Source organism: Numenius arquata, chromosome 1, assembly GCF_964106895.1.
Source record: "Numenius arquata chromosome 1, bNumArq3.hap1.1, whole genome shotgun sequence".
NCBI classification, from domain to species: domain Eukaryota; kingdom Metazoa; phylum Chordata; class Aves; order Charadriiformes; family Scolopacidae; genus Numenius; species Numenius arquata.
Window position 1 is genome coordinate 19,760,353 of NC_133576.1, and position 25,554 is coordinate 19,785,906.

Consider the following 25,554-nt stretch of genomic DNA (forward strand, 5'->3'; position numbering starts at 1 on the left):
TCTAAACTCTCTCAAAGATGAGAAAAAAGTAAGCTAAAACCACTGCATTTATGTGTCAACGAAACAACAGTTTCTTCCTCATGGAGCTCCATGTTTTCCAGGGGTGAGGGAATCTCTGCAGTTAGACTCCTGATTTTGAGGCAGTAGAAGTTTGGTTGAGGAAAGGTCAGAGTGGAATACGAAGCAAAATTTTGTTCCATTATATTAGGAAAAAGCTTAATAGAAACAAGATACATAGATTAAGTTGAGCATAAATTCATTCTAATGGTGTTAGTCCAGACTATCACCTTTTAATTGTCCTTCATTTCAAATCGTGAGGTCTTTGGGATATGTACCTTATTTCTATCTATTTGATTTTTAGATCAACAGAAGTGAGGCACATAGAAGTCAGCCTTCACTGACTTAACTATTTTGACAGAAGCCTAAGAAACAGAAGCTTACAGCAAGACCTGGAGTCCTAAGTGCTTGAACAAGGTATAGTTAGAAAAACGAGATCCCTTAACCACAATACAGATTTGTTTGGATCTGCTTTTACATTAAACTTTCCTCTGTTTTACAGCCTTTATTCATTGTGCCGTCTCACAACCCTGGTATTTGGAAGTGAATAAACAAACAGGCACCAATATATACAAAAACATATATACAATCAAATTTGCACAACACATACAGTGCTAAAATGACAATCACTTTATCTGGCCATCGGGATAAATTTACAATTTGGGGGAGAACTGATTTTTTTTCTCTAATAAAAAGTATTTATAGGCATGTATAAGTGCTAAGATAAAGGCATTCATCTCACAGCTGAGCAGAAGGGCAGATACTGAAACATATTTTTCTTCCTTTTAGCATACACCGTTCCAGTAGTGTCTAGGAAGGAACATTTGCCTCTGATACATCTGCAAATCCATGCTCCTGCACTGGACAAATACTGACAATTTTTTGTCTTTTCTTTCAGCTATAATTTAATACTTTCTCAAGCAATAAGTTTTTTACCTCCTTTCCCTCTAAGCAGTTTCTCTTTCTCCTTTTATTTCCCCACTATTAATATGCAGAAGGCCATCCTTGTGCCACTCAGCTCTAGCCTCCTCTTCCTCCTTATACCACAGCAAGTCCTTTGTAAGGAATTTTTTCTGGGACTCTATATTGCAACACAGTGGGAATGTAGTCAACGCTGCTACTTGCATCACATACAGAAAATATGGAGAAAAAGAGAGAGAACAGTTAAGGGAGAAAGAAAACGTAACTGTGGACAACCACGTGATGAGAATCCCTGTCCCTTGGGACACCCACGTGAAGTTTGTTTCCCAGAATAGAGAGGCAAATGCCAGTATTTTCACCTACCCTTTGAACTTTTCATGACATCTCCTGCTGAACCCAAGTTTCACTCTTCCTTTAAACTGAACTCATCAAATTTTTGTCTTTGCAAAAATGACCCCAAATCACCAATGAGGGATCTTGGACAAACAACAAAAATAACGCTGTAGTGACTTGTTCCATCATTTATAGTCTTGCCTATCTTTCCCATTGATCAGAGTACAATTGTAGAAAGGGCAAATTTCTTATTCTCTAGACAGAACAAGGAATAAGTATTTTGTGGCTTCTCGTTTGCTTTCTCCAGCATTGTGTACAATGCCAACCTCCTCTTTCAGAAGTGCAAATAAATGAGCTACACTTATGATGTGTATTTAAATTCCCATTATCATACAATTAAGCTACAACTGTTCTTCTCAAGAAATAATAATAGCATAAACAAAAGATCAGCAAAATGACTGAGATTGTATCTTAGAGACATAAACCATCTTCTTATATTTCTTAGTGCTTGGCACAGGGACACTGCTTTACACTCAAAGGATGCCTCCCTCTATATATGCGAGATCTAAAATAGCTTTCAAAGCATGTTGAAAATCACATGCACTGAATCTTGTGGAACCCCGCCAAATTAATCTGATAGAGCTTTCGTAAATAAACCAGGCCCCTCCTTCCCAGTGGGGAAGGGAACAGTTAAATGCCTCAGAAACCATGGACTTTACTCTGCAGAGTTTAAAGATGAAGAACTTCAAGGTAAAGCATTGAAAATAATTGTCAAATCCCCACCCAAACCTGCCCAACCAAATATCCTGTCATTATCTGTACCTGGTATTTTTAGTTTCAGTCTAAAAGTCCAATTTCTCTCTAAACTCAAAGGCAAGTCCTAGCAACATTTCCTCCTGTCAGAGTATGGCTTTGAAAAACTGATCCCTTGGTTTGAATAAGGCCCAATTAATTGATGCAAACTTAGAATGTAAAAAGTGTCAATGTCTGGAGGACCTTCCCCTTCTTTCTCATTCTCTAACCCAAGAAAGCCCACTGTCGTTGCAGCTTCAAATTAGCTGTCATGCAGCCCAGAGATCAGGCAAGCATTTCTAAGCTTATTATAGGCTGTTTTTCCCAGGAGTCTCCCTCTCTCTACATGTTATTCAGTGGACATGCAAATGAAGCATTGTCCAATTTGTTCCCAAGTTTCTTATACAAATGCAGAAGTGCTCTCCTTTGTATGTTCCTAAACTAGCCTACCAGCATGGCTCACAAATTTCTGCAGTCTCTAGCTGTGTTCCTGTATTTAAACTTACAGAAATACACATAAATTGTATTTCTCGTGCAACAAAAGTCACACAAGCTTTTACTGGTACCACAGAAAATTCTAATTTAGAGAGTTCTCTCTAAACCTCTAGAGATTAAATATTATAGACAGACACAGAACTAGAAAGAGGGCATCTCCCTCCCCTTTCTCTCCCCGATTCTGCCTTCTACACATTGGAACACTTACCAAGAGCACATTACAGAGTTTCTCTGGATAAATATGTTTCAATTGTGATATACCAAAAGCAGCTACTGTTTGTAGGTGCACAGATAATTTTAAGTGCTGTAATTGAAAAATCTTAAAATATGCTGGATGATCAGGAAGTCACTTTTGAAACTGGACCACTTGAAACTGAGGTATCCTAATCGCCCCCCAAATCATTTCGTAATATTCGTGCAGAAACAATTTTCAGCATCCCTGATGGCCGTCTGAGTTAATGCCAATGATGAGCACAAAGCATAATCACTGAACAAATACTCTGCAGTTGGACAATTATTTCCACTGCTGCATTGAAAAGTGAAACCCACATCTCAATGCTGATAAAAAAAACAACCAACCTTCCATTTCAAAGAATAACCTGTGGCAAGTTCTGCATGGAGAAAGAATGAATGTGTAACTGGACTGCAGGCTGATGGCACTCAATACAGGTTAAAGTATAACGCTAAATATTGTGAGAATTATATGGCTGGATAAGGCTCAAACTGACATTCCTGTAACACACAGTTCTAGCCCCAAATCAAATACACCATGTTACTTACATGTATTATGAGCCTTCCCAAGACTTAAGAGGAGGTCCGCTGTTGTAGTAAGGTCTCAATATTTTCTAGATTTAACAGATTGTCCAAACTGGGCTCCGATACAAAACCGCTGCATGACAAATGAGGTTTTCTTTGCTTAGTCATTAATTTGTAAGATTTGGTGAACTTTCTCACTACCAATTTCAAACCCACATAATTTTATGAATAATTTTGTATCTTAGAAGACGTTAACTAAACATATTTTTGTTATAACATAAAGAACAAATAAAAGGCCCATTCTTTCTGTCTGAGACTTACTGTTAATTTGGAGTAGCATTAAATAGGATTATTAAGTTATATTATCTACCATGATTTGTGTTCTAGCTAATGACATCATTTATATTTCTCATTTACTTCTAGTGAAAGACTGTTCAGTGAATAAACCATTTTCTTTCTTCCTTTTTTTTTTCTTAGGAGTATTTTCTTCATCTGTTTTCATTTTCTTCCTTTGCAGGTACCTCTATTGCATCCCTCCTCCCCGTTTTCTCTGATAAACCTTTTTACCCTGTTGTCACTGACTTGTCACCAAGAGATAGATAATGTCTTGTTCAAACACTATAACTGCTGGCATAATTTCAGAAATTATATAAAGAGCAAAAGTTTTCTTTGTTGTTGATTAAGCAGGGAGAAAAAAAAATAGTTGGAGAATATGTGGCTTCTCCAAAGCCACTGTTCAAAATATATCTTGAAAAACAAGGAAAAAGAGTATCAGCATCTTCCTTTCTTAAAAGGCATGTGCGATAGCTTCCAAAAACTGAAAAGTGATTGATAAAAGCTTTTCCACCCTAAAAATCATTCTCTAAAAAAAAAATAAAATAAAAAAATCAATACTTCTCCTGAAGCATCTTTTATCCCACAAACATCTGCTACTAACAAATCAGCCAACCAGTCCCCCTCCACATGTCTCATCCAGCCATCTTGACAGACTTTGAAAGGGAGAAGACCAGGCAGTCTCAAGAGGCATGGACATTACTGTAATGGAGAGAGCTCAAATACAATGATGACACAATACAAATAATACAAGGTCCCATAAGGTCAGATCACTGGAAAATAAATTTCAGCTCAACCAACCAAGAAAATCAATCCACACTGCTAAGATAGTTTGTACATCAACAGGAGCCTCTGTTTATTAGCTGTTAGTCCACACTGCTGTAACTCATCACTAGGAAGAAATTAACCTTTGTCCTGTGCACCCCACCACAGGAACCTTGTGTGCTTCACAAGGCAAATTATATCAACCACTAAATAAGCATGGAAATTACATGGGTTTCAGGATAGGTTGAATTTTACAGCATTATGCTCATAGCACCACACGTGAATACAGCAAGTTATGCAGCCACAAAAAGTGAAAAGCATACCCACATCATCTTTGAATCAAGCCACAGACAATTTTAATTTGGTCTCAGCCCCTTAGGAAGTATTATGGAATGTGGTTAAAATGGGAACCAAGAGCCGGTTTGACGGCAGATTCACAGCCTGCAGCAGTGCCCTGGTCAGCCAGTATCTAAGATCATAAAAACAAAGCGCAGATACAATTAAGATTCTGCCTCTCCCAATAATCTCAGAGACTGTTTACTCAGCAACACCAACACATCAAAGGAATGGATGCCAATGCCTGAAGACAAAGTTGTTCAACTGAGCTTTATTTATTGCTAAGTCTTCTTGCTAGAACTAAACCTCAAAACAGATAGAAAAGCATTGAAGGGACTGGAAACAACCACAGGTTAAACCACTGGCAAAAAAAATGTTGCTAAGAGAACTGACTGAGCAGTTTGCCACACAGAATTTCAGAGATGTGCCAGAGACCACATCCAGGTGGGAGCGAAGAGTAGTAGCGTGACGGTAACCACTAAAATAAGGGGATTAACTACAGTGCAGGTCACCTAGGAACGATACAGGCAGGCACGTAATGCCCTTTCCATGTAAATCTGCTGTGCCCCAAACATGGTGAGGCAGATATCCCCCACTTCAGTGCACCCTTAGCACACTGCAGCTCAGAAATTCTCTCCTCCACCCACTCTCTGAAACACTTAAACATTTCTCTAAGTTGTCAAGACTTTTCTCCCTTCTGCTTTTTGCCATTTGCTCCTAACTTCTACCCGTCTTCTCTAACTTGATTCACTCTCCACTTTCCCCTCTGCATTTCCTCTACACCCACATTGCCTCCTTCCTCTTTCCATTACACTATTCCTGCTTCCCCAGAATAAATCATGGCTCTAATACACCACCTTCACTGCCTCCTTGCCCACTCAGATTGTTAATTTTCAACCCTTCCCTCACCATCCAGCTCTTTTGTGACAGGTGGGTAGTCTACAATTGCATGAGACCTAATGTAAATAGTCCCATATCTGTTAGATTTTGGGAAAACTACAGTGAGTACCCCCCAGGAAGCAGCACAGAAAAAGGGGAGCTCTCTATCTACAGTCATACTCACACATATTTGTTCACCTAAAAAGCTACAAAATTATCATCATCACAACCAACCTGTGGGTAGTTACCTAAGAAATGAAGAATAAAAGTCTTTTGGGGGCCACTGGTGGAATCATTCAGATGCAAGAATTTTCAAGCTATATGATACTAATTTCTTTGGTATCAAATGTATAGTCAATCTTTTATCCCTGCCACTCATAGTAATGTTACCTCTATTTGCAAGTGACGTCCCAATTTCATTGATACATCTTATAAAATTTATCGATTCCCCCCCTCAACCTGCACCTCACTCAATACTAGAAGTAACCGAATATAATTGTGACTTTCCAAGCTACAAACCACATTTGTTGGATGAACTTCTTAACTCTTATATTGACACATAAGCCATCTCAAACACAAGAACTGTTATTAGGAGAGGATGTCTTTATTGGTTTCTTTTCACATCTCAGAAACAGAATAGAGATCTGCTGAAATAAGCAGTGGGTTTCATCTCCATCCTGGACAGACAAATCATGAAACACAAGAGCATATTTCCATGCTGAGAAGGGAGCAGGAAAAAATGCTGGTGATACTAACAAAGAAAACAGGCTTTCTCACAGAATTCAGGATCCATTTTGGATGACTGTGTTCACAGGGGCCATTCAGATATGGCACAGAAAATCTGTATAATGATTAAGACAGACCAGACTAACAAAACGCTTATGAGGTATTATAGAAGAAAATACAGGTGTGGTCACAAGCTGAGATGGCAAACTGTAGTGTCTGTTGTTAATGAGATGAAGGGTGTGCTGGTGGATGATGTCGCTGTGAAGAGATTTGGGTTGGGAGGGAGGAAAACCAGTCTTAAGGGGAGCAAATGAAGATGCAAAGAAAGCGATGCATCTGTTGTGGGGCAAAGACAGGGCTGAACTTGGACCAAGCTGGGATGTGTGAGAGCAGGATAATTTGCATTTCAGTGTATGAGCCTAGATAATAAAGGTACTACTGATAACAGCCATAGTGAAAAGTATAGAGAATAAAAATTATGAATTATAATTTTATATGGACCATATTGATTTGGTAACGAAGATGTAAACTTCAAGAAGAAACACCTGAAAGTCACATACTCAAGCAAGATAATAGCTTCAGAGAACTACACCAGCCACTAACTTGAGGTATTTCCGAATGGCTGATGATGTAGACTTACTTATCTTTGTACAGCATTTGAAATTCCGTGATATTCAATCGGCAGATTAACAAAAGAAAAGTTCTCCTTAGGGCACTTATTGCATTGTGGTCTAATGAAAACTAACATTTACCTTATGCTCTGTAGGGAGCATTTATTATTTTCAGTGTCCTAATCATTACACGGATGCATAGAAGCAAGCTATCTATTTTGGGTAAATATATCCACCTCCCTAGCTATCTAGGGAAAAAAACTTGCCTTTTAACACATGCAGGACTACAGTAGCTTGATTATTCTGCAGATTCAGTTCAGAAGATACTTTGGCACAGTTGAATACCACAGCCTAGTTATGAACTCCGCAGGCAGGCACCAGGTAGAATACTCTCTCCTCAATGCTTCACCAGACTAGCATGTACATATATATACCCTTCAAAAAACAAGATGATGAGCTTTAAAACAGAAGTGTTTCCACTAAAATCCTTATGAAGCTTTTGGTTGTTCTGCTAGCATTAAAAAAACATTCCGAGCAGAGTGCTACTTCACACTTCCCTCTGCTGCTTAAGACCCCGGCATCCCGTTCTTAAACAATGTGTCTTTTAGCAAACTTCCTGGAGAAGGACACAGTAACTGAAGACTGGGGTAATCTCACCAAATACTCTTTCATTTTCACCAGACATCCAGGCAGTTCAAACCAGCAAAATCTGGTATGCCTACAGGAGAGAGGAGCTTGGATGGTTAGGACAGAATTACCTTCTTCTATGTAGTTCTCTGCATCTCTCCCATCTTGCTGGCTACCATGGCAGTTATTGCAATTAAAAAAAAAAAAAAGCTGACATTTTTAAAAAAAGTATTGTAGCGAGACTGGCCGATTCCTCCAGAGGTCAAGACGGATGCAAGTAGCTTTACAGTCAGAAGATCAGTATTCAATGGGTTTTCGCTTTTGTTTCTGGCAGGTCTAGGAAGTAAAAATCTTTTCATAATTCATATTATTCTGAGGCCTTTAAATTTTTTATGATATTCAGGAAGGTTATGGGATTAAGTTTCACAAATTTAAGATTTATTTTGTGATTTAAGATTAAGAGATTTGGGATTTAGGATTTATTTTGAGTAAGAATTCTCTTTGCTAGACATGAAATCATCTAAGGACAAATGGAATGTTTAGGTGCTAAAGCAACACACAGTGGCTTAAAATCTAAAATTTATCATTTTCCTGATGCCAAGTCATTGCAACTGATAAATGGAGGCAAGTACCTTGTACAGAATCAGTGACTGGGACTATCAAACAAAAATTCCTGAAACATTTCTAGAGCACCCAGCTGCTAAATTTCAATTATACCACAACGACGTGACAGCTGACTTTCACATTGGCAGCATAAAAAATGAAAGAAATAGGCAGCTGTAGTACTACAGACAAGTGTACCAAACAGTTAACTTCCCTACTTAGTGAGATGACAAGTAAGATGACTACATAAAAGACAAGGATTTAACATAGACGCAAGAAACAACCACTGAAGGTCTAATTTGACCTGCAGGGAATGGTGTTGGGCTTTAAATAGTAATAGCAGTATTGTCATGCATAGTAGAGAGGTTAGATTTTCTAAACATTTTTCAGAATGTCGGAATACAATAACAGCGAAAAAAAAGTGTTTCACACTCCTAAAATATTTTTTCCATTTTGAGTACAATGCTTGAGAACGTAAATGCACAGGATGCTAAAGAAATATCAGTGTGAGCTTACTGTAATTTTCTTTAGGAAAAAAATCCTGTAAATTAATGTACAGTCGACTATATGCTCACCACTTTGGATTCTAAATATTTAATGATTGTCATCTTTCTGCCATAAAACTATTACATGCACATTCTGAAATCACTGCCTATTTATGAATTTTTATTACTGAAATCTAGAAGTTAAGTGATGTATGGGGATATAAAGCAAATATCTCAATGCAATGATTCACCTTATTTTAGAGCAAGGCCTCATTTTTGTGGCTGACAAAACAATGGTTTCTAAGAGCCCTACACAGGACAGGCTAAGTTTCTAAAGCAGCATATGAGAAGTGATAATATTCAATAACAGAGACAGAGTCTTGAAAAATCACAGACCAACCCAATGTTCTGTTAACATTAATTTTATAAAATACCTTACAAGAACAGATAAAGAACTTGAGCTTACATAATAACCAAAATTTAAAAAGAATGTTGCATAAAATATAAATTAATTGAACACATCACTAAGTTTGCCACGTTAGACAAGTTTATAAAAGGCATTTTCTGATAAAATAGTTATTTGAAAGAAAATCCTTCAAAATGGAAACTACTGAAGTCCTTTTTCAAGAAGTCATTCCTAAAAGCGTTAAATTCCAGGTCAACAGGTAGTACCTGAATGAATTTGCTTCGAATATGGTGTTCATTTGTTTCAAAATTTGACAAGCTTTAAGACACAAATTTAAATGCTTTCAGGTCAGAGTCATCAGTGCAAAGTAAAGCTTCAAGCTGAAAATGACAGTAACAGAAGAAATGATCCAGGTACAAAATTTCTTAAATTCACATTATGAAAAAAAACTGCCAGATGCACTCTTGAGATACTGAACATTAACAAATTTTAGCAGTGGCCATTTTAGGGTTCCAGCCAAGCCATTAACATGGCTAGTCAAATTAATTTATTTTATCACAATTTCATTTTTTCCCCCGCTCAGTCTTTGGAAAAGAACCACGCTGCTGATGTCCACTTACTTTGCTCAACTTCTGCTTCAGCCAATTTGCTTAACATGCAGCAATTTAGCCAAAAGGAGAGGCGAACAGACATCAGAATGATGGTCTAAAGCCTGCAATGACATTTAATGGGAAGAAATATGATAGCACATGTTTCTGAGTTTAACCAACTTTGTTCATTCAAGCACTCTCACTGAAGTCAGTCTTCCTTAAAGTTATATATGTGCACAACACGCTGCCAGGCTCAAACCCTCAAGTCTTTCAAAGGTTAAAATATGTTTAGAGAACTATGTGTTTAGAGAACTAGACTGCAACCAGATTAATTTCTTTTAAGCCTATTAATTCCTGCAGAGTAAACATCAACACTCTAGCAAAGCAATTTTGCTCTGTTTGAATTTAAAACTATTAACCAAAACAGGTTTGAAATAGTCTTCACGTTCCACTATTTAGAAGTGGTATTAGCACACTCATTTAAAGATTAATGGAACTCTTTTCAAGTTGCCACTCAGAATATTGCTTATCAAGCTGTTTTTTAAACACATACTAAAAAAAAAATGCGTCACTGGTGGTCACAACTAGAAAGGAGAAGGAAAAATTTCAAAACCTTAATCTATCAGGCAGCAGTTCCAGCCTCTAATTGAAACATAAGGCTGTCATTTATACTAAGCTGCTGCATAAAAATGAGAAAATGAGTTCTCCATTACAACTCAAAATTTCAAAACTCAGCCTGCAGATTGTTTGTTCACCCTTATGAAGTGTTCTTTTTTCACTGTCATCATTGCTATATAGTGGCAGTTACACTAGAACCTCATTTAAGTAATTCCAGTACAACCATGGCGTTTAATTTAATAGCATGAATCATTTTGAATTTATAGTTAGCTAAAATGCTAGAGTGATGTTGTAAACAAACCAAATGAACAAGAGAGTTCAAGACTACACAAAACTTTTCCCCAAAATAGAGAAAAGAGATTTACTTGAACTAAAAGCACAGAATATAACTTCAACCAAAACTTTGCATAAGCTGTACTCAAGAAACGAACATTTAATGGAAGTTGCAAATGCCCTTTTCTAGGACATAAACTCAGAATCATTTGCTTAAGTCAAAGTGGAACAGAAGCTCTTTCCTATACCCTGAATTCTCCTGATCATCTTTTATCACTGAAGCAGATTAATGATATCCATACTATGCTTTGTGATGCTACACTAAATATATTTAATTAGTTTTAAGAATAAGTTCTTTGATGAAACAATGGACTTTGAGATATCACAGTAATTTCCACTGAGTGTTCCCAGTTATTTTGAATCCTGCAATTCAGCCATTTGCTATCATTAGAAAATCGTTAAAACAAATGCAATGGAAGTTGAGATCTGAGCTTGCAAGTGATGTAACTTCTACCACTTGCTCTAAGTGCAGGAGAACACTGACAGCTGAAAGGGAACAATAAATATATACCTCACACCCAGCTTAGCAGACTGTGAAAATTCTCATACACTAGTCACATCTCAAAATGTGAAAATATTCTAACTACTACATGGTTTTATCTTTTCAATATTAACAAAAGAAAAGAAGATTTCAAAGTTTCCTGAAAAAACAAGAAAGCAGTAATTTTAAGAACTATTCTGGAAATATTTGGACTCTTAACTTTGAGTGTAATAAGAATAGAGTTGTCTCCTCTCCTTTCTAAAGTTAGGAAGATTTTTAATTTGGCTTTCATCAATTGGGGCTCAAAAATAAAATGTCAAAGCCTGGAGTATCATTAACCACATAAAGCAAAAATGTATCTCCAACTAAGCAGCTGGAAAATGAGTGAATGAATTTGGGTATTAAACACATATTTGTGAATAATAAAGTGTACAGAGGAGGAAGTTACTAGAGAACTTTGCAAAAAATATTGCTACAGTAGCATTAGGAATTAACAGTGCATCAAAGATTTAAAGTTTCCATGTTAATACAAACTGATCCAAGCCACAATGAACCACAGGATAATCACTCAAACAAAAAATTAACTGCATTTTACTTTACAGAAGCTAGAACTGGAATTTACCTGAATACCATTAACATCATTCAAAAAGATTCCTTCTAGTCTGGCATCCCTCAGTTTACATAGGTCAGAGAACTGGTGCCATTAGTGTGTAATCAAAACACAGAATTATGTGCATTTGGCTTTTTTTGAACATTTGCAATCAAATACTCAAATTTGAAAGAGCTTTTACATGTCAGAACTCAGTATCACTGCTGCATGAAGTGTTTTATTTGTTGGTTGGGATTTTTTTGTGGAAACTGTATAAAAGACTTTGAGGACTACAGGTCATGGAATTCATGTTAAACAGAAAGCTGCCCAACATTACTGTCAAAATACCTTTAAAAAGGCAGTTCATAGACAAAATAATGCATTTTACATTCAGATATTTCCTCTCTCAAAAGCAAAGGAATCTCAGAAAAAAAAAATATCAGTAGTGAAGGCCACATACTTTTTGCATTTGATGAGCTGAAATGCAAAAAACACAATTATAGCATCTTGTAAGAGGAAAAAAAAACCCAAACACAGAACTTCTGGAAAGTGATGATTTAGTTGATGGGGTGGACAGCATGGAAACTGTTGGGAATGCTACAGCAGAACTGACCACAAGTACAAGGGAATATGAACAGGAACATAGTACAGGCATCAGATAGAAAACTGTAACTTGCCAACTTGTAAACAAGAAAAAGCATTTCACAGATTAAAAGTTCTAGAGAAGTAAACTTCTTTAAATTATTTTGTCAGTTCAACCCTGATTTAAAAAAGTATGGCTAGCAAAAATACATAAGCCTCAGCATATTTATAAGTCTTGATCAGAGCAGCCACGAGCCTTTGATAAACGGCTGGAAACAAACACCCTTCTACTAAGGATGAAAGAAAAATATTCCACTCTCTTCTTTCTCTCATTTCCTACTCCACACGTGTATATGTAGAATTCGCATGCTCCAAGAATATCTTGACGCTGCTATAGATTGAGACGTGGGGAAACCGGTGGAGGAAAACAGACAAACTCTCTTAAAATACTACGGGCCACATCAACATTATTCTGGGCAATTTCAAGTGCCCTCTTGACTTCTTCAAAGGAATAGCCCTCTCCCATAAGTTTTGCAATTTTTGCATCCACATTTTCCATGGAACTGTCAGAGCTGTATGCTTTCCTGTGGTGTATTTCTGGGGCAGTCCTCCGAGGAAGTGGTTTAGGGGGCCTGGCTGGTGCTTGTGAACCATCTGTTTCAAATAAAGGAGACAGAAATCAGTATAAATTGGCTTAAAATCCTGTTATAGGTAGGTCAAGCCTCAAGAAGCAGTTCAAAAAGTAAAATTCTAAAGGAATATGAAGAGATATTTTAATTCACTGATATATCTAATTTTAAAATTTGGACAGAAGCTGAATTCCACAAGAACATCCAAAAAGGAAATAATGTAGTTAAATGCTATTTTAATAATATAATAGGAACATGCAAGTTAAAATCTGAGTTATCCAAAGTTGGAAGAAAAAGAAAGTATGATGAAACTGCAAAGACAGTGGACATAGCCAGCCAAAATGTTAAAGGCTCTCCACTCTGAACAGACAGTTTGAGAACTTTTCTTAGTCTGTTGTAAAAAAACCAACAATAAAACCCCTAAAAACCCAAACAATTTGACCACAATTTTAGTCAGGATTGGAAGATGTGCAGAAGAAGAATCCAGCCAAATATGCCCGAGGGAGAAAAATCCTTCACTTATTGGTGCATCTTGCAGATTCTGTTCAATCAATTGCAGTTGATTTCATGCATAGCAGCTACACGTAAGTACAGAAATAACTGGTTTCTCAAAAAAACCTCCTGTCCAGTTATTTTTGGTGGTGAGAACAGAACATGATCCTTCCTCTACAGTTCCCCTTTGGAAGTATTTCCCCTTTCCCTCTCTTCTATGGAAAGGTTACCTTCACAGTTAATGCTGGTGCCAAGAATCATGATGTGCTGATGAAAAAAAGCTAATATTCAAACTTGCTAATCTTCTGAGAGTCAAGAGTTTCGTGCTCAAGTAAACTTGGTACTTTACGGAAACCTTTTTATCCTCACTGATTCCACAATAAGAAGCTTAAATACAAGCAGGCATAGAGCAGAAAACACTTTCAAGAGGAAAGTATTTAAAAAAAAAAAAAAAAGCCTTTAATCCTTCAAAAAGTTTCATCAACAGTGACTTTGACAGATAAATTAGAGGAATTTCAGGCTGTGATATATCCTGTTTACTTACACTGACAGCAATGGTGTTTTGCATTATTAAGTACTTTAGAAACAGATTTTTAGTGATGAAAGAATGCTTTATTTCTAGTACTGCTGTTACAACATGCTACCTTATCATGACACTGGATAGAGAGAACTGTAATTCAACTGAGTGCATTAAACATTTCGGATGAATGAAAATAGTTCACGTTAGTGCACATCTAACCAAGGTGTATTTTTCTCTCAACTTAGTTTCCATGCATTCAGATGAGTGTTGCTATAAATTTTAATTCCATTTCTTAATTCAGAGATGATAAGAAAATAATACTTCTATCAAGTATAACAAATGGATGAGAGTAATTTGATTAAAAATTTACAGTAAGGGGTTAAGATTAATTTTGTTCTAATTTTGTTGCCTATTTTCCTTGCAAATAGTTATGACAAAACCTACAGATAGTAAGGGCTATTTCATATTTGTTATGATTTTTCTCTCATCATTTTGTCATGATGAAAAGAATTATATAAATGCTAAGTGTTCTAGTAAACACACCTGAAGCAGATCCAAACCTCCTAAGAAGGTGTGAAAGCCACATGAAGCACACTTGGTTTGAGAAAATAACTATAGCTCAGGAAGTGAGGTTAGTGACTAAAAACCAAATTAGAAAAAGTCAAATTTTTCACTTCACTTAATTTAGAAAAATCAAGACTGTAACAGAAGAATATTCTTTAAATTTAAAATAATTTAAAAATATATAAAATAACACATTTTAACCAATCAGTTTTCTTTCAGAAACATTTCAAACTGTTTTAGTATGCACATTTCGTTATGGACTTCATTTCTTTAGAGGATGAAACAAAATTAATTTGCAAACTTTACATTTTCTCCTGGGGTTGAGGTACCGAAAAAATTCCTTATGCATAGATCAGATCTTTCTGTGTGTGAGTTACACGAGATATTTTTTGATCTACAAAGTCTAATATAGGCTTAAAACTGAAGTTATTTCCTGTATAAAACCTTCAACTTTGCTGAAGCTTCCAAACAAACTTTCTTAAGCAATCACATCATTTAGAAAGGTCATTTTTAATTCTGTCAGCAGATTTGCAGCATAGGCATTTTATTCTCACTACAGTAACATCTCTCTTTAGCACAGATACTTTAAGATCTCTCTCTCTCTAACCTAATTTCCATTATTACTTTTTTAAGCGCTGACATCTCTTTCAATATCTTCACATCCATATAAATTTTAGCTGAAGCTGGGTATGACATTGGATCCTGAGCTTAAAGATACTAAGCCTAAGCTGCAAGTCCATCTGGACACTGAGATAGAGGTATTTAAGCAGGACTTTCTTCCCAACCTCCCATTCTCTCTGATGTTTCAGCCACTGTGGGTGCCTAGCTAAAAAATCAAATAGATTTTCTAATTCCGTAATTCAATTAACAGTAGCTACAGCAAGGAGCTTCCTCTATCACTCACATTTCTGTAATTTGGCACTAGATTTAACCCTTAGGTAATGGGTTAGCATACAGGCAGAGACAGGCTCGTTTAATATGGGTTTAAAAAGCACAGAAAAAGTTGTAAGGCGAGAGCTCCATGGCACAGTGGGAGAAGGATATTTGTAACAATGCCAACTGCCTGCTCCTCTCTGCTGTGAAATGGCCCTCTTCTTTTCTTCCCTTGCTGCTTCTCCTGTATGTTCCATGGTCTTTCACTGACAGAGAAGCACCAGGGAAGCAGATGATGAAGGCTTGTTGTGCAAGGCCTCTCTGGAGCAGTGGCAAGCAGCTACATCTAATCTAACTGGGGTACAGGCACAAAGGATACCCAGGGGACATCTATACTAAGGAACTGACAGAGCAGGGAGAAAGTGGGAAAGGAGTAACTACACATATTGGTCCATCAAGCTGTTGGGAATGATCTTCATATTTTGCATTACATAATATGGCACATTATTGCCCTTAGGGCTAATTGAAATCCACCCTGAAATAATATGGAACAACCTCCATCTAGAATTTCTCTGTAAAGGCATTTAAATTTGCATGCAAATGCTTTAATAAGGCCAGGTGAGTGAATTGGCAGCAGACAAATATATCTAACTAGCCATTTGAATCCATTTCTTACAGAATAGCTAAATTCAGTAAAATACAGCAGATGCCTGTATTAGAGACTTAATTTTCTTCTACCTTTCCCACATACTATTAACAATATCTCCTTCTCTTGCTTTTATTGTAATAATTTTTGAAAGTTGTACTTAAGCAGTTTGAAAAATCATGCCTTTGGGATAGTTAGGTGCATAGTGGAGAACTATTTCTTAAGTGTTTAATACCAAATAAGTTGTTGAATTAGAATAAATTTCTCATTACATGCTAACAATTCAGTTAAACATCCTAACAGCAATCTTAAAAATGGTCAAAATAAAGCACAGAAGTTAAAGGACTCCCCATGCTACTCTGGGGAGCCAGTGGCTAAATTAAAAATAGATTTTAGAGTGAACTACGTTTCTTTTCCAGCTAGTTTAAAGAATCACCATACTAAACATCTGAAATGAAGAATTTCCTAAGCGGTTACTTCAGAATTTCCTAACTAAGGTTAGTTCAGAATAAGTGCAAAAACAAAAGTTCTGAATAGTTACAGATCTACATTGTCTTTTTAAATCATAGGTGAAGGTGAATCAGTTAATCCTGAAGCTCATCAGTTCTGTTCTACGGAATTACTGCCACTGTAAAAACAACTTTTCAATTAAGAGTATGACATGATCTATCACACAGCTTTCACTTAATTGACATTAAATTGAGTATCTTCGCTGTACACCATGCTGATTCAGAACGATATTTATAGCAAAGTTCGACACAAGTGGGTGGTTTAGAATACGGCTGTGGGAAACATATAGACAGAAAAGTATTTCTTAAGTGATATCAGAAATCTCCAAGACTTTAAGTAGCAAACATCTTGCAGTAAATGAGGAAAATTAAAAATTGTCCTACCACAGAATTGAAAAGAGTCACAGGAAAATTCCATAGCTTTAAAAGGTAGTTATATCATTGTCATTATTTGTATTATGAAAGAATTTAAAATGCCCTAAATAAATCTGGTTAACGCTGTAACACAAATAGATCCCTCACAGTGTCACATATAAAACATGCATTATAAAAAATTATTTTTTCTAACAACAGGGAAAAAAAAAGAAACACTGTTATATTAGTAGATTAGTAGGTTCTTTCTTTCTGTGGTCTCCCCATACAGCAAAATAATGCAGGTGGGACAATCCTCTCCCTTCCCCACATACCATGCACAGCTAAAGAAAAGAAAATTTTCTATGAATTGGTGAAAGTACTTTGAAATACAGGTAATACTTCATTTTATATTTTATAATAATTTTAATATATCTGTCTTGCCTGAAAACCATAAGCAAAATTTCTACAGCAGAAGAATTGCTTCTACTAGACCTGTTCCATTGCAAATAGAAGACAACTTTAATTGGTTTTGGTTCTTCTTGTTTTATTAAAAAACATTTAAAAATTTATTAGAACTTCAGACAAACATTTTAGCAAAAAAGATCAGAAAGTAATAATACTTTAGAGAGTGAAGCTACTTTTCTTTTTATTTTTTTAGGAGCAATGAAACAAAGGTGGAAGTGAAATGCGTGTGGTCCCTGCAGGACTTCAGATCTTTTGTGAGCTTCAAAGGGGGCAGAAAAATCTCTACCCTTCTCAAAAAATAAGGAACACTAGAACTTCCATAAGCATTCAGTTTGGCAGCTGGTGAAATTGATGCCATAATAGCTACACCTACAGCCAACAGGTAGCCACTTCTACCTTTATTGCTGAACTTTAATCTCTGTTATGCTTTGATGATTCCATATTTTTGTAAAGCAACACTACCATTGCCATTTATCACCCAGAATGGCAAAACCTTATTAGACTTCATGGATGAAAGTTATTTGCTTCATTAAGTTGTAATTTACTACAAGAACAGTTTTCTACCTCACCTGAAGAGGGAGGAAGTTGATCATAGTCTTGAGATGTCCTATTTGTTTTGACGTTTTCTCCAGTTACTCTACGAGCAGGTGGTAAAGGAACATGACCAGTTATGGGATCAAAATGGGGATCTGTAATAATAAAACAAAAAAGGTGTCTTAGCATAATTAGAATTATTATTTGAGGGAGGGCTGATGCACAGGACCTAGGCTTAAAATAGCCTCCCTTCAGACAGAGGAGCCATGAATCCAAAGAGAGCTGTTCCCTCCATAGCATGTATGTATGCACGTATGCATCCAAATTCAACACCTGTATAGTAGACGTGTTTTGAAAGAGCACAGCTCAAAGGTGGTCTATCCTGCACTGACCGTGGCTCTTCTATTTACATCTTTGAGGTACCTTTCAATTACCCAACCCTGACACTGCTAGGATTGTGTCTGGCAAAGCACAGAAGAGCTTGCAAAGCCTGAAGCAGCACAATTAGAAATAAACCAGCTATTACTCAGTTTGGTTAGAACTTGGTAACACTATGCTTTGCAGTTCACAAAGATTGCAGGGCAGATTTCCTATTCATACAGTCCCAGCTATGGGTAAATATTACAGGGACTGGTAAGGTTTTGACTAGGTTTTCAGTTCTCTCTGCTGATTACAGGAAGAGAATTTATAAAATGGGAGAAATATATAGTCCGGGCATAATTTTTTTTTTGGCTATTGAGGATACAGCTGAGCAAGTGTTAACATCATCCTGGACATGGCTTCTGCTCTGGACTCATGAATGTATTTGCATGCAACTTTTTGCTGTTGTTGATGATGAGATTATTATTCTATCTGACAGGCTCTGATGGATAGCTGAGAAATCACCCCCAAGACTTGTATGGAAAGTAATCATCAAAAACTCATCATAAATCATCTGCAGCAGTTTATTTGTCAAGATGCAAAACGAGTAATATGACTTTAGAAATACCATATGAACAAAAAAATAGCCAATCCACACAACCATGTATGCCTAAGTAGATGTATACACTTACAACATTAATAAAAACTGCTGCTATAAGATTGTATTCACTATGCCAATGTGAAGAACAATACATGGCCACGGATGCATTTTCCAGATTTTTAATTAAGAGCTATAAAATGTTTTTTAACACTATCAGTGATACTTCTTATATTATTTGGAAATAACACTTAATATTTTAAAACTCTGCATGTTTCTGGGAACTGCACACAGATCGATGGAGCCTGTGTGCGTGCATCTGTGTGAAGGCTTCCTCTCCGTTCCCGTTAGAACTGAATGGTGCAGCGTGTGTTTCTGCACCAGATGATACAATTGAGGTATCCACTCAGACTGGACTGAATAATAAAAACATTCCATAAAAGGTCATTCCAGTTCAACCTAAACTAGCTCACTTTCATCCCGCAGCCAGTATCATTCACAAAGGTCAACCAGATGCACGACAACCTGTCAGGCTATTATGGAGTGGCACAGACTACCACCAAAACATTTCATTTATCCCTCTCCATGAACCTTCCAGGAAAAATAGATAGGAGGAGGAAGACATCTAACCGCACCACAAAGTAGATAATCACTGAAGATATTCCTGGGATGGGTAAACTTAAGACAACAACATCCTTTGGAAACTTCTATCGAGGAAAAAAAAGTCACCTCACAGGTATACACTATAACCCCAAAAAATCCTGTTGTAATCTATACCATCAGCAACTAATGTATTCAACTTAATTAACCTGACAATCAAGCACTTTTCAATTCAAAGACAAAATTGTAAATTGTGAACCTTTTATACTTTTTACAAGCAAAATACTGGACTGAAAAGTGTCACACTGATTCATGGGGTGAAAAATTGACATATCAAAAAGGTTATGAACCACAGGTGCTGTAACCGTGTCCACAATTCATATAGTTTCACAACAAAACTTTACGACAGTTCTAACAAAGCAGGAAGTCTTTCAACTTCTTTTCTTGTTTTTCCCCAAGTTCCAACTTGAAAATAAATCCCATGAGTTATGTTTTCTATAGTAAAACAATGGAATTGACAAAAGGATACAGACTAGTCATGCAGATTACAACAGAAAACTTGGCACTTCACAAGTAACAACTCTTACTAGAAAAGTACAATTACCAAAAATGTCTAGCCTGGTATAGAATCATTGATCTTATTTCATTACTTTGTGACAGTGAAAAGTTAAGTCTTTTTATATTCTGAGTTTTTTTCATTGCCACCATTTAAAAAACCCCATATTTTAAAAAAATTTGTATAACGAAGTATAGACAAAACAGACTTCTGAAGCCTGAAGACAACTTTATCACAGAACAGATAAGCTTCTGAAGTAAAGGAGAATCAAATAAAATATGTTCATTCCTTTGTATTCCTACCAGAATGAAGGAACAGTTCATGTCCTGAAGAAGGTCGGCTTCCCGAGCCAGCAGGTTTTGTGTGCTCAATCATACTGTGCCGAGCAGGTGGCGGTGGTGGTGGTAGTGAAGGGGGTGAGCTATCAAACGCATCTTCTCCTGCATTTTAGAAAAGAATTTAGATGAGCAAAACTTTATTAAGAACTGTAGAACAAAGAGTGAAGGTTAAAATCTATTTTTCTCTGACTGCTGAGGCTGTCACTCCTAGGGCTCATCTCGCAGTTCAGTGACTTCAGTAACAAAACTGTAAACCTGACTCTTACTATACACTACCCTCCTCTAAAACATGCTCTGAATGACCATTTGCATGCTCAATTTGCATTGGGATTGGGGGAGTGATTTCTTTTAGTAGCTCAATTGCAAAGAGTGTATTATAACAAAAGCTTTCACTGAATATCACTGTAGAATAACAGCTATGGTTCAGTGGCTAAGCAAAAATATTTATATTCAAACACCAATGCTGACTACATTGAATTTGCTACATTTATACTGTGTATTATCTTTATCTGCTGTTCCAAAGCTCTGACCCCAAGTATAAATTGAATTTTCTTGGGCTTGGCAAGAGAATGTACCCCTTACAGAAAGGTGGGGCAAACAGGACTAGGGTTACTGAGCAGTGTGATTTTCATGTGATCTTCTGCCTTCGATCTATGTACTCTTGCAACTCAGGAACGCTTCAGGGACCAGAAAGAGTATAGTGCAGGAACATGGCAAATGTTCAAAAGGTTTTAGAGAACTAGAAAATTGGATGATGACACATATACTATAGTCTAACAGTCATGCATCTGAGTTTGTCAATGAAGGTGTGGGTGGTGGCCAAGTACAGCCCCCGTATATATGCAGAGCTCACTGACTTTTGTGTAGGAGAAAAGAACAGAAATCAGGGTTGGAAAAGAGCTTTTGGAGATCGTAGCCAGCAGTGAGTTTTGAACTGTGTCTTAATAGTGGAAAAAACACACAGAAATAAACAAATTAATTTAATTTAGTTTTCTTTCACTTAAATGCCGCATCTTTGGCATTCCTCTTTGCATTTGATGAAAGAAACGGAATTACTAAAGCTACAGTAGGAAAAACCCTACACTCTTGCATTAAATCACAATGCTCAAACTTCATATTAAGGGACAAAAATTTATAATTTATTTTAGGGAAAATGGTTTTGCTTTTCTTGAATACAGCTTTAGTATGCCTTTTCATCTGTCTTGCATGAGGGCTTATGATACCAAGTACACATCACTGACACAAATACTGACTTACAGTTGTAATATTTAGGCCATAGCTTGTTCGGTACTCTTAACATACTCAACACTGGTTGTTTTTCAATAAACATGGCATTTGGTTCATCTAGGCAACGTTAACCATTAAATGTTATCAGCAAAAAGTCTGCAACCTAAAGGGGGCACCAGAAGATCATAATCGGAGGGTGTCCTGTTGAGCAAAGAGCTGTGTTTTGGGTTGTCTCTGGTAGGAGGTCGTGCAGGTGGCAAAGGTACCGGAACAGTAGGTGCATCATAGGCATCTCCTGAATGACACAATCACAAGAAGTGAATGTTTTCTTGCTGTATCCCTAGAACAGCACAGAGTAAATGTTAAATAGTGAAAAATAAAAACATACCTAACTCTGGATGTTTTGATTTCTTCATCTCAGAAGTACTGTGCGTCCCATTTGTTACTCCAGCACATTGACCATTCTCACACACCCTGAAGACAGACATTAAACAGGAAGCAATGAACCAGTTATCCAAGCATTAATTCCCAGAATGTCCAATATAGGGAAAAAAATGAAAGACGACAAGCTGCACCAATTTTAAACTTTATGTTTTTTATATTGAGAGCAGATACTGGTTAACAGTCAATAAAATTACTTTGAACTGATTTCTTGGTGGGATACTGACATCACTTAAATGACTTACTCAAGGCTGCAATACAAGATAGAGGAAGAACTAACACTAAAGATCCTGGTTCACCTTCCCAGCTGTTGAATTTTCCCTAGCAGAATTTTGTTAAGGGAAATGTGGATTTTGGTAATTATCACACTGAAGTACACAGAAAAGTCATTAAACAAAATAGAACAAAACAACAACAAAAAAACCCCAAACAGAACACCACAACACACCACTAACAATAACAAATTTCAGCTAAACTTAGACAAACATTAAAAAAAAAAAAAAAAAATTTAACTAGCCAAAGCAGTTTTGCAGGCATCTATTCATTTCTGTATCAAAAAGCCATCTCACTGACACTTCTACCACAGTTTAAAATGAAAGCATATTACGCCCTCAAAATTAAACAACAGTATTAAATTAAATATGAACATCATCTAAACCAAGCAGCACAAAGTTGCCTACAATTTGTCAGAAAAATATTGAAGATGATTTTTGTAAGATGACTCTGTTCAAATACCACAGGGAAAAACATAGAACAAAAGTCTTTTCATAGTATTAAATATTGTTTAAATAAATGTGAAAGAACTGGGAAATTAATCCTGTCATTGGAACTGTGGACCCTGCATATTCAGAAAGAAGCAGAAAGTTTCTTTGGAAGAAGGCCACCACACTAAACAATTCCAGCTTAAAAATAAAAATCCCAACCCACCGTGCACCATTATTACTAAATACTGGCAAATCTGCTAGAGCTATATACAGCTACAATTTCAGATCTCGGGTTTTTACCAATAGCACGAACATTAATAAACCTATCAGCTTTGGCCATATGGAAAGGAGGGATGAAAAAAGATCTGGAATCATTTAAAATATATAAAGAGGAAAGAGGAAGTGAAATCGTGTTTGTGGTCCCAAGAGTTATAACTAGGAGTAATGAAATCAATGTAAGAATAATTACAAGACTTAAGAAACAAAACAAAACAATACTAATGGTAAGAGCTATTTTGTCATGAATTAATTTCCCCAGGGAAGTGGTAGAGGAAGTGTTGCTTCTTTCTTTGAAATTAGATGGGTTCAATATCTCAAATGCAGTGTATGCAACATTTCCTTGACTCCTCAGCATATACACTAAATAACTAAGAATATTTTCTACTTTAATTTGAATTTATTCTGCATTATCAATAATCTAACCAGCCACAAGCACTAAGATATCTTCACATGGCACTACTTCAGAAGTCTTCAGGTCATAACAAACCCAGTTAAGTGTTCAGTTTACAAATCATTCTGAAATACCGGCTTATGCCCACAGTAAACACCAGAAAAAGGTCAGCAAATGAGTACTAACAAGCACCCATTCTGTTCTTTTCTTTTCCTTTTGGAAAAACCTTTATTAGAAAAGATATTTAAGGTAATAATGTATGATTCTTCTAACAGTAGCCTAATTAGTAATGCTGAAATTCTTTCCTTCCATTTCTTATTGCTGAAATTGCCCCATACCTGGGAAGAGATGATCAGCTGTAACAAACCAGACAATTAACTAATCTGCCAGAAAATAAGACTGTGAATCACTTTTTGTATTGTTCTTGCAATAATTTTAGCATTGTCCTATCTACTGGTAAAGGAGCAAAAAGTCTTAGAGGCATTACAGATTTGGGGGTAAGATGGAAGAATGACAGTTTGCAAATTACAAAACATCTAGAAGAAATTTTGTAGGCTCTTTAGAATACTGAAAGCTAAGTAGTATCCAAGAACTGAGGAAGCAACACTTAGGAAAGAGATTAGAGAAGGTGACACTGGGGGACAGAACTGAAAGACACTAAAAATTTATGACAATTTAAAAAATAATGAGAATTTTTAACAGTTTTGCTAAACAATATTGAAAAGTTAAGGCACTCCCCTCCCTGAGATTAAAAGCGCATTAAAATAATACAGCATTGAACAGAATCAAGGTTCTTTTTGAAAGCTTTATCTCGGCTTTCACATCTAAGCAGTGAGACTAGCTAAAAGGAGACATTTTAAGTATATGGAACATCATTTATATTTATACACAAATATTCAATAGGATTTTCTTTTTTTTTTTTTTTTTTTCCAAATGCTTGGGAGAATGGTTTGAGTTAAAATTCTCATCAGCATATATACTAAGAAGAGTTGGTGGTTTTAATCATCGAGCAACCTAAACAGCAAACTGAGGTATTTTCTCTGTAGGAAGTCCAGCACTAATGCTAGAACACCAAGTGAAAGACCAAGTATGCTAGCTAAAAAATAAACTAAAAACTAGGAAAAACCCCTTTGAAATCAGCTTTACATCCACAGTCTCTATTAATAATTCTAAAGGCCTGGTGAAATGCTATACCAGCCAACTGAAAGCACTCAACTCCTTTTTCTGCAAAAGAAAGATACTGGAAAATTAGAAGCTTCTGGCTTTCCAGCTAGTTATTTTCTCAAGAATCTTTCAGGGTGCATCTAGATAGCAGCATTTTAGTTCAGGTCAGGAGTATGAATTGAAACAAATCTCCACAAGTCATCCCCACTTACAGCACTTTGGTTTACATTGCAGAGGGGTCTCAGAGCATTGCTTCTGGATGATGTTAACTCAGTCTGTTCTGCAAGAGTGTGCAGAACACTACACTCATCCAGTGTGCTGCAATTACTGAATGGTACTCCAGCCATAGGACCATGTTAAGGCGAGTCTGAATCCAAAACTTCCCAAAACATAAGAGTGTGGATGTGGGGTCCTTGGAGTCAATTGGTACCCTCTACAGACCCACTTCTATTGCACCACACTACTTACTAACCTAGACATAGCCCTCAGAAGCTCCTAAACCAAGGTAATCTGCCCACATACTGCTCTCTTCTGTTTGCAGACAACTTCTTGCCTAAGAAAGGTTACATCCTGTGTAACTCTAGTCATGCAAGCAACTCAACCCCTATTACATGACTTGCATAGTACAGAGAGACATTCCCATGCAGAAGCAAAACACACTCAGATAAAAAAAAAAAATGGCATAGGTAAAAAGGATTAGGACCTTGGAATTGTAATTTCCTCCCATTTTTTTTTGCTTGGCCAACATTGAGAGTTTTATTCAGTGTTGTGGGTTTGTTTGTGGTTTTTTTTGTTGTTGTTTGGTTTTTTTGTTTGTTTGTTTTTTTAAAGTCTCATAGGGTAGATAAGACTTTAAGTACTCAAGAACATGAAGTTCAGACAACTGTGTAATATTCACATGTAAGCAGTGAAGGTTGGATCAGCATTTCAAATACAGACAGAGTATTTAAGCTGCATAAAGGGAGTGATCAGATTATGACCTTTTTTCCACC

General features: G+C 36.5%; 1 protein-coding gene across 7 annotated transcripts in view; it reads right to left on the minus strand.

Moving 5' to 3' along the window:
• Positions 1-9,127: 9,127 nt before the first annotated feature.
• Positions 9,128-25,554, minus strand: part of CBLB (Cbl proto-oncogene B) — a 135,042-nt gene continuing 118,615 nt past the window's right edge. For 3 of the 7 annotated variants that reach the window (XM_074160968.1, XM_074160956.1, XM_074160971.1), the window contains 5 exons: positions 21,961-22,057; positions 21,747-21,882; positions 20,321-20,458; positions 17,940-18,059; positions 12,710-12,972 (listed from right to left, as the gene is read on the minus strand). In XM_074160968.1, the coding sequence (XP_074017069.1) occupies positions 12,710-12,972; positions 17,940-18,059; positions 20,321-20,458; positions 21,747-21,882; positions 21,961-22,057 (754 nt within the window). Of the gene's footprint in view, positions 12,973-17,939; positions 18,060-20,320; positions 20,462-21,746; positions 21,883-21,959; positions 22,058-25,554 lie in introns of all 7 variants that reach the window. The other 4 variants (XM_074160980.1, XM_074160966.1, XM_074160989.1 and 1 more) reach the window with 2 other exon arrangements.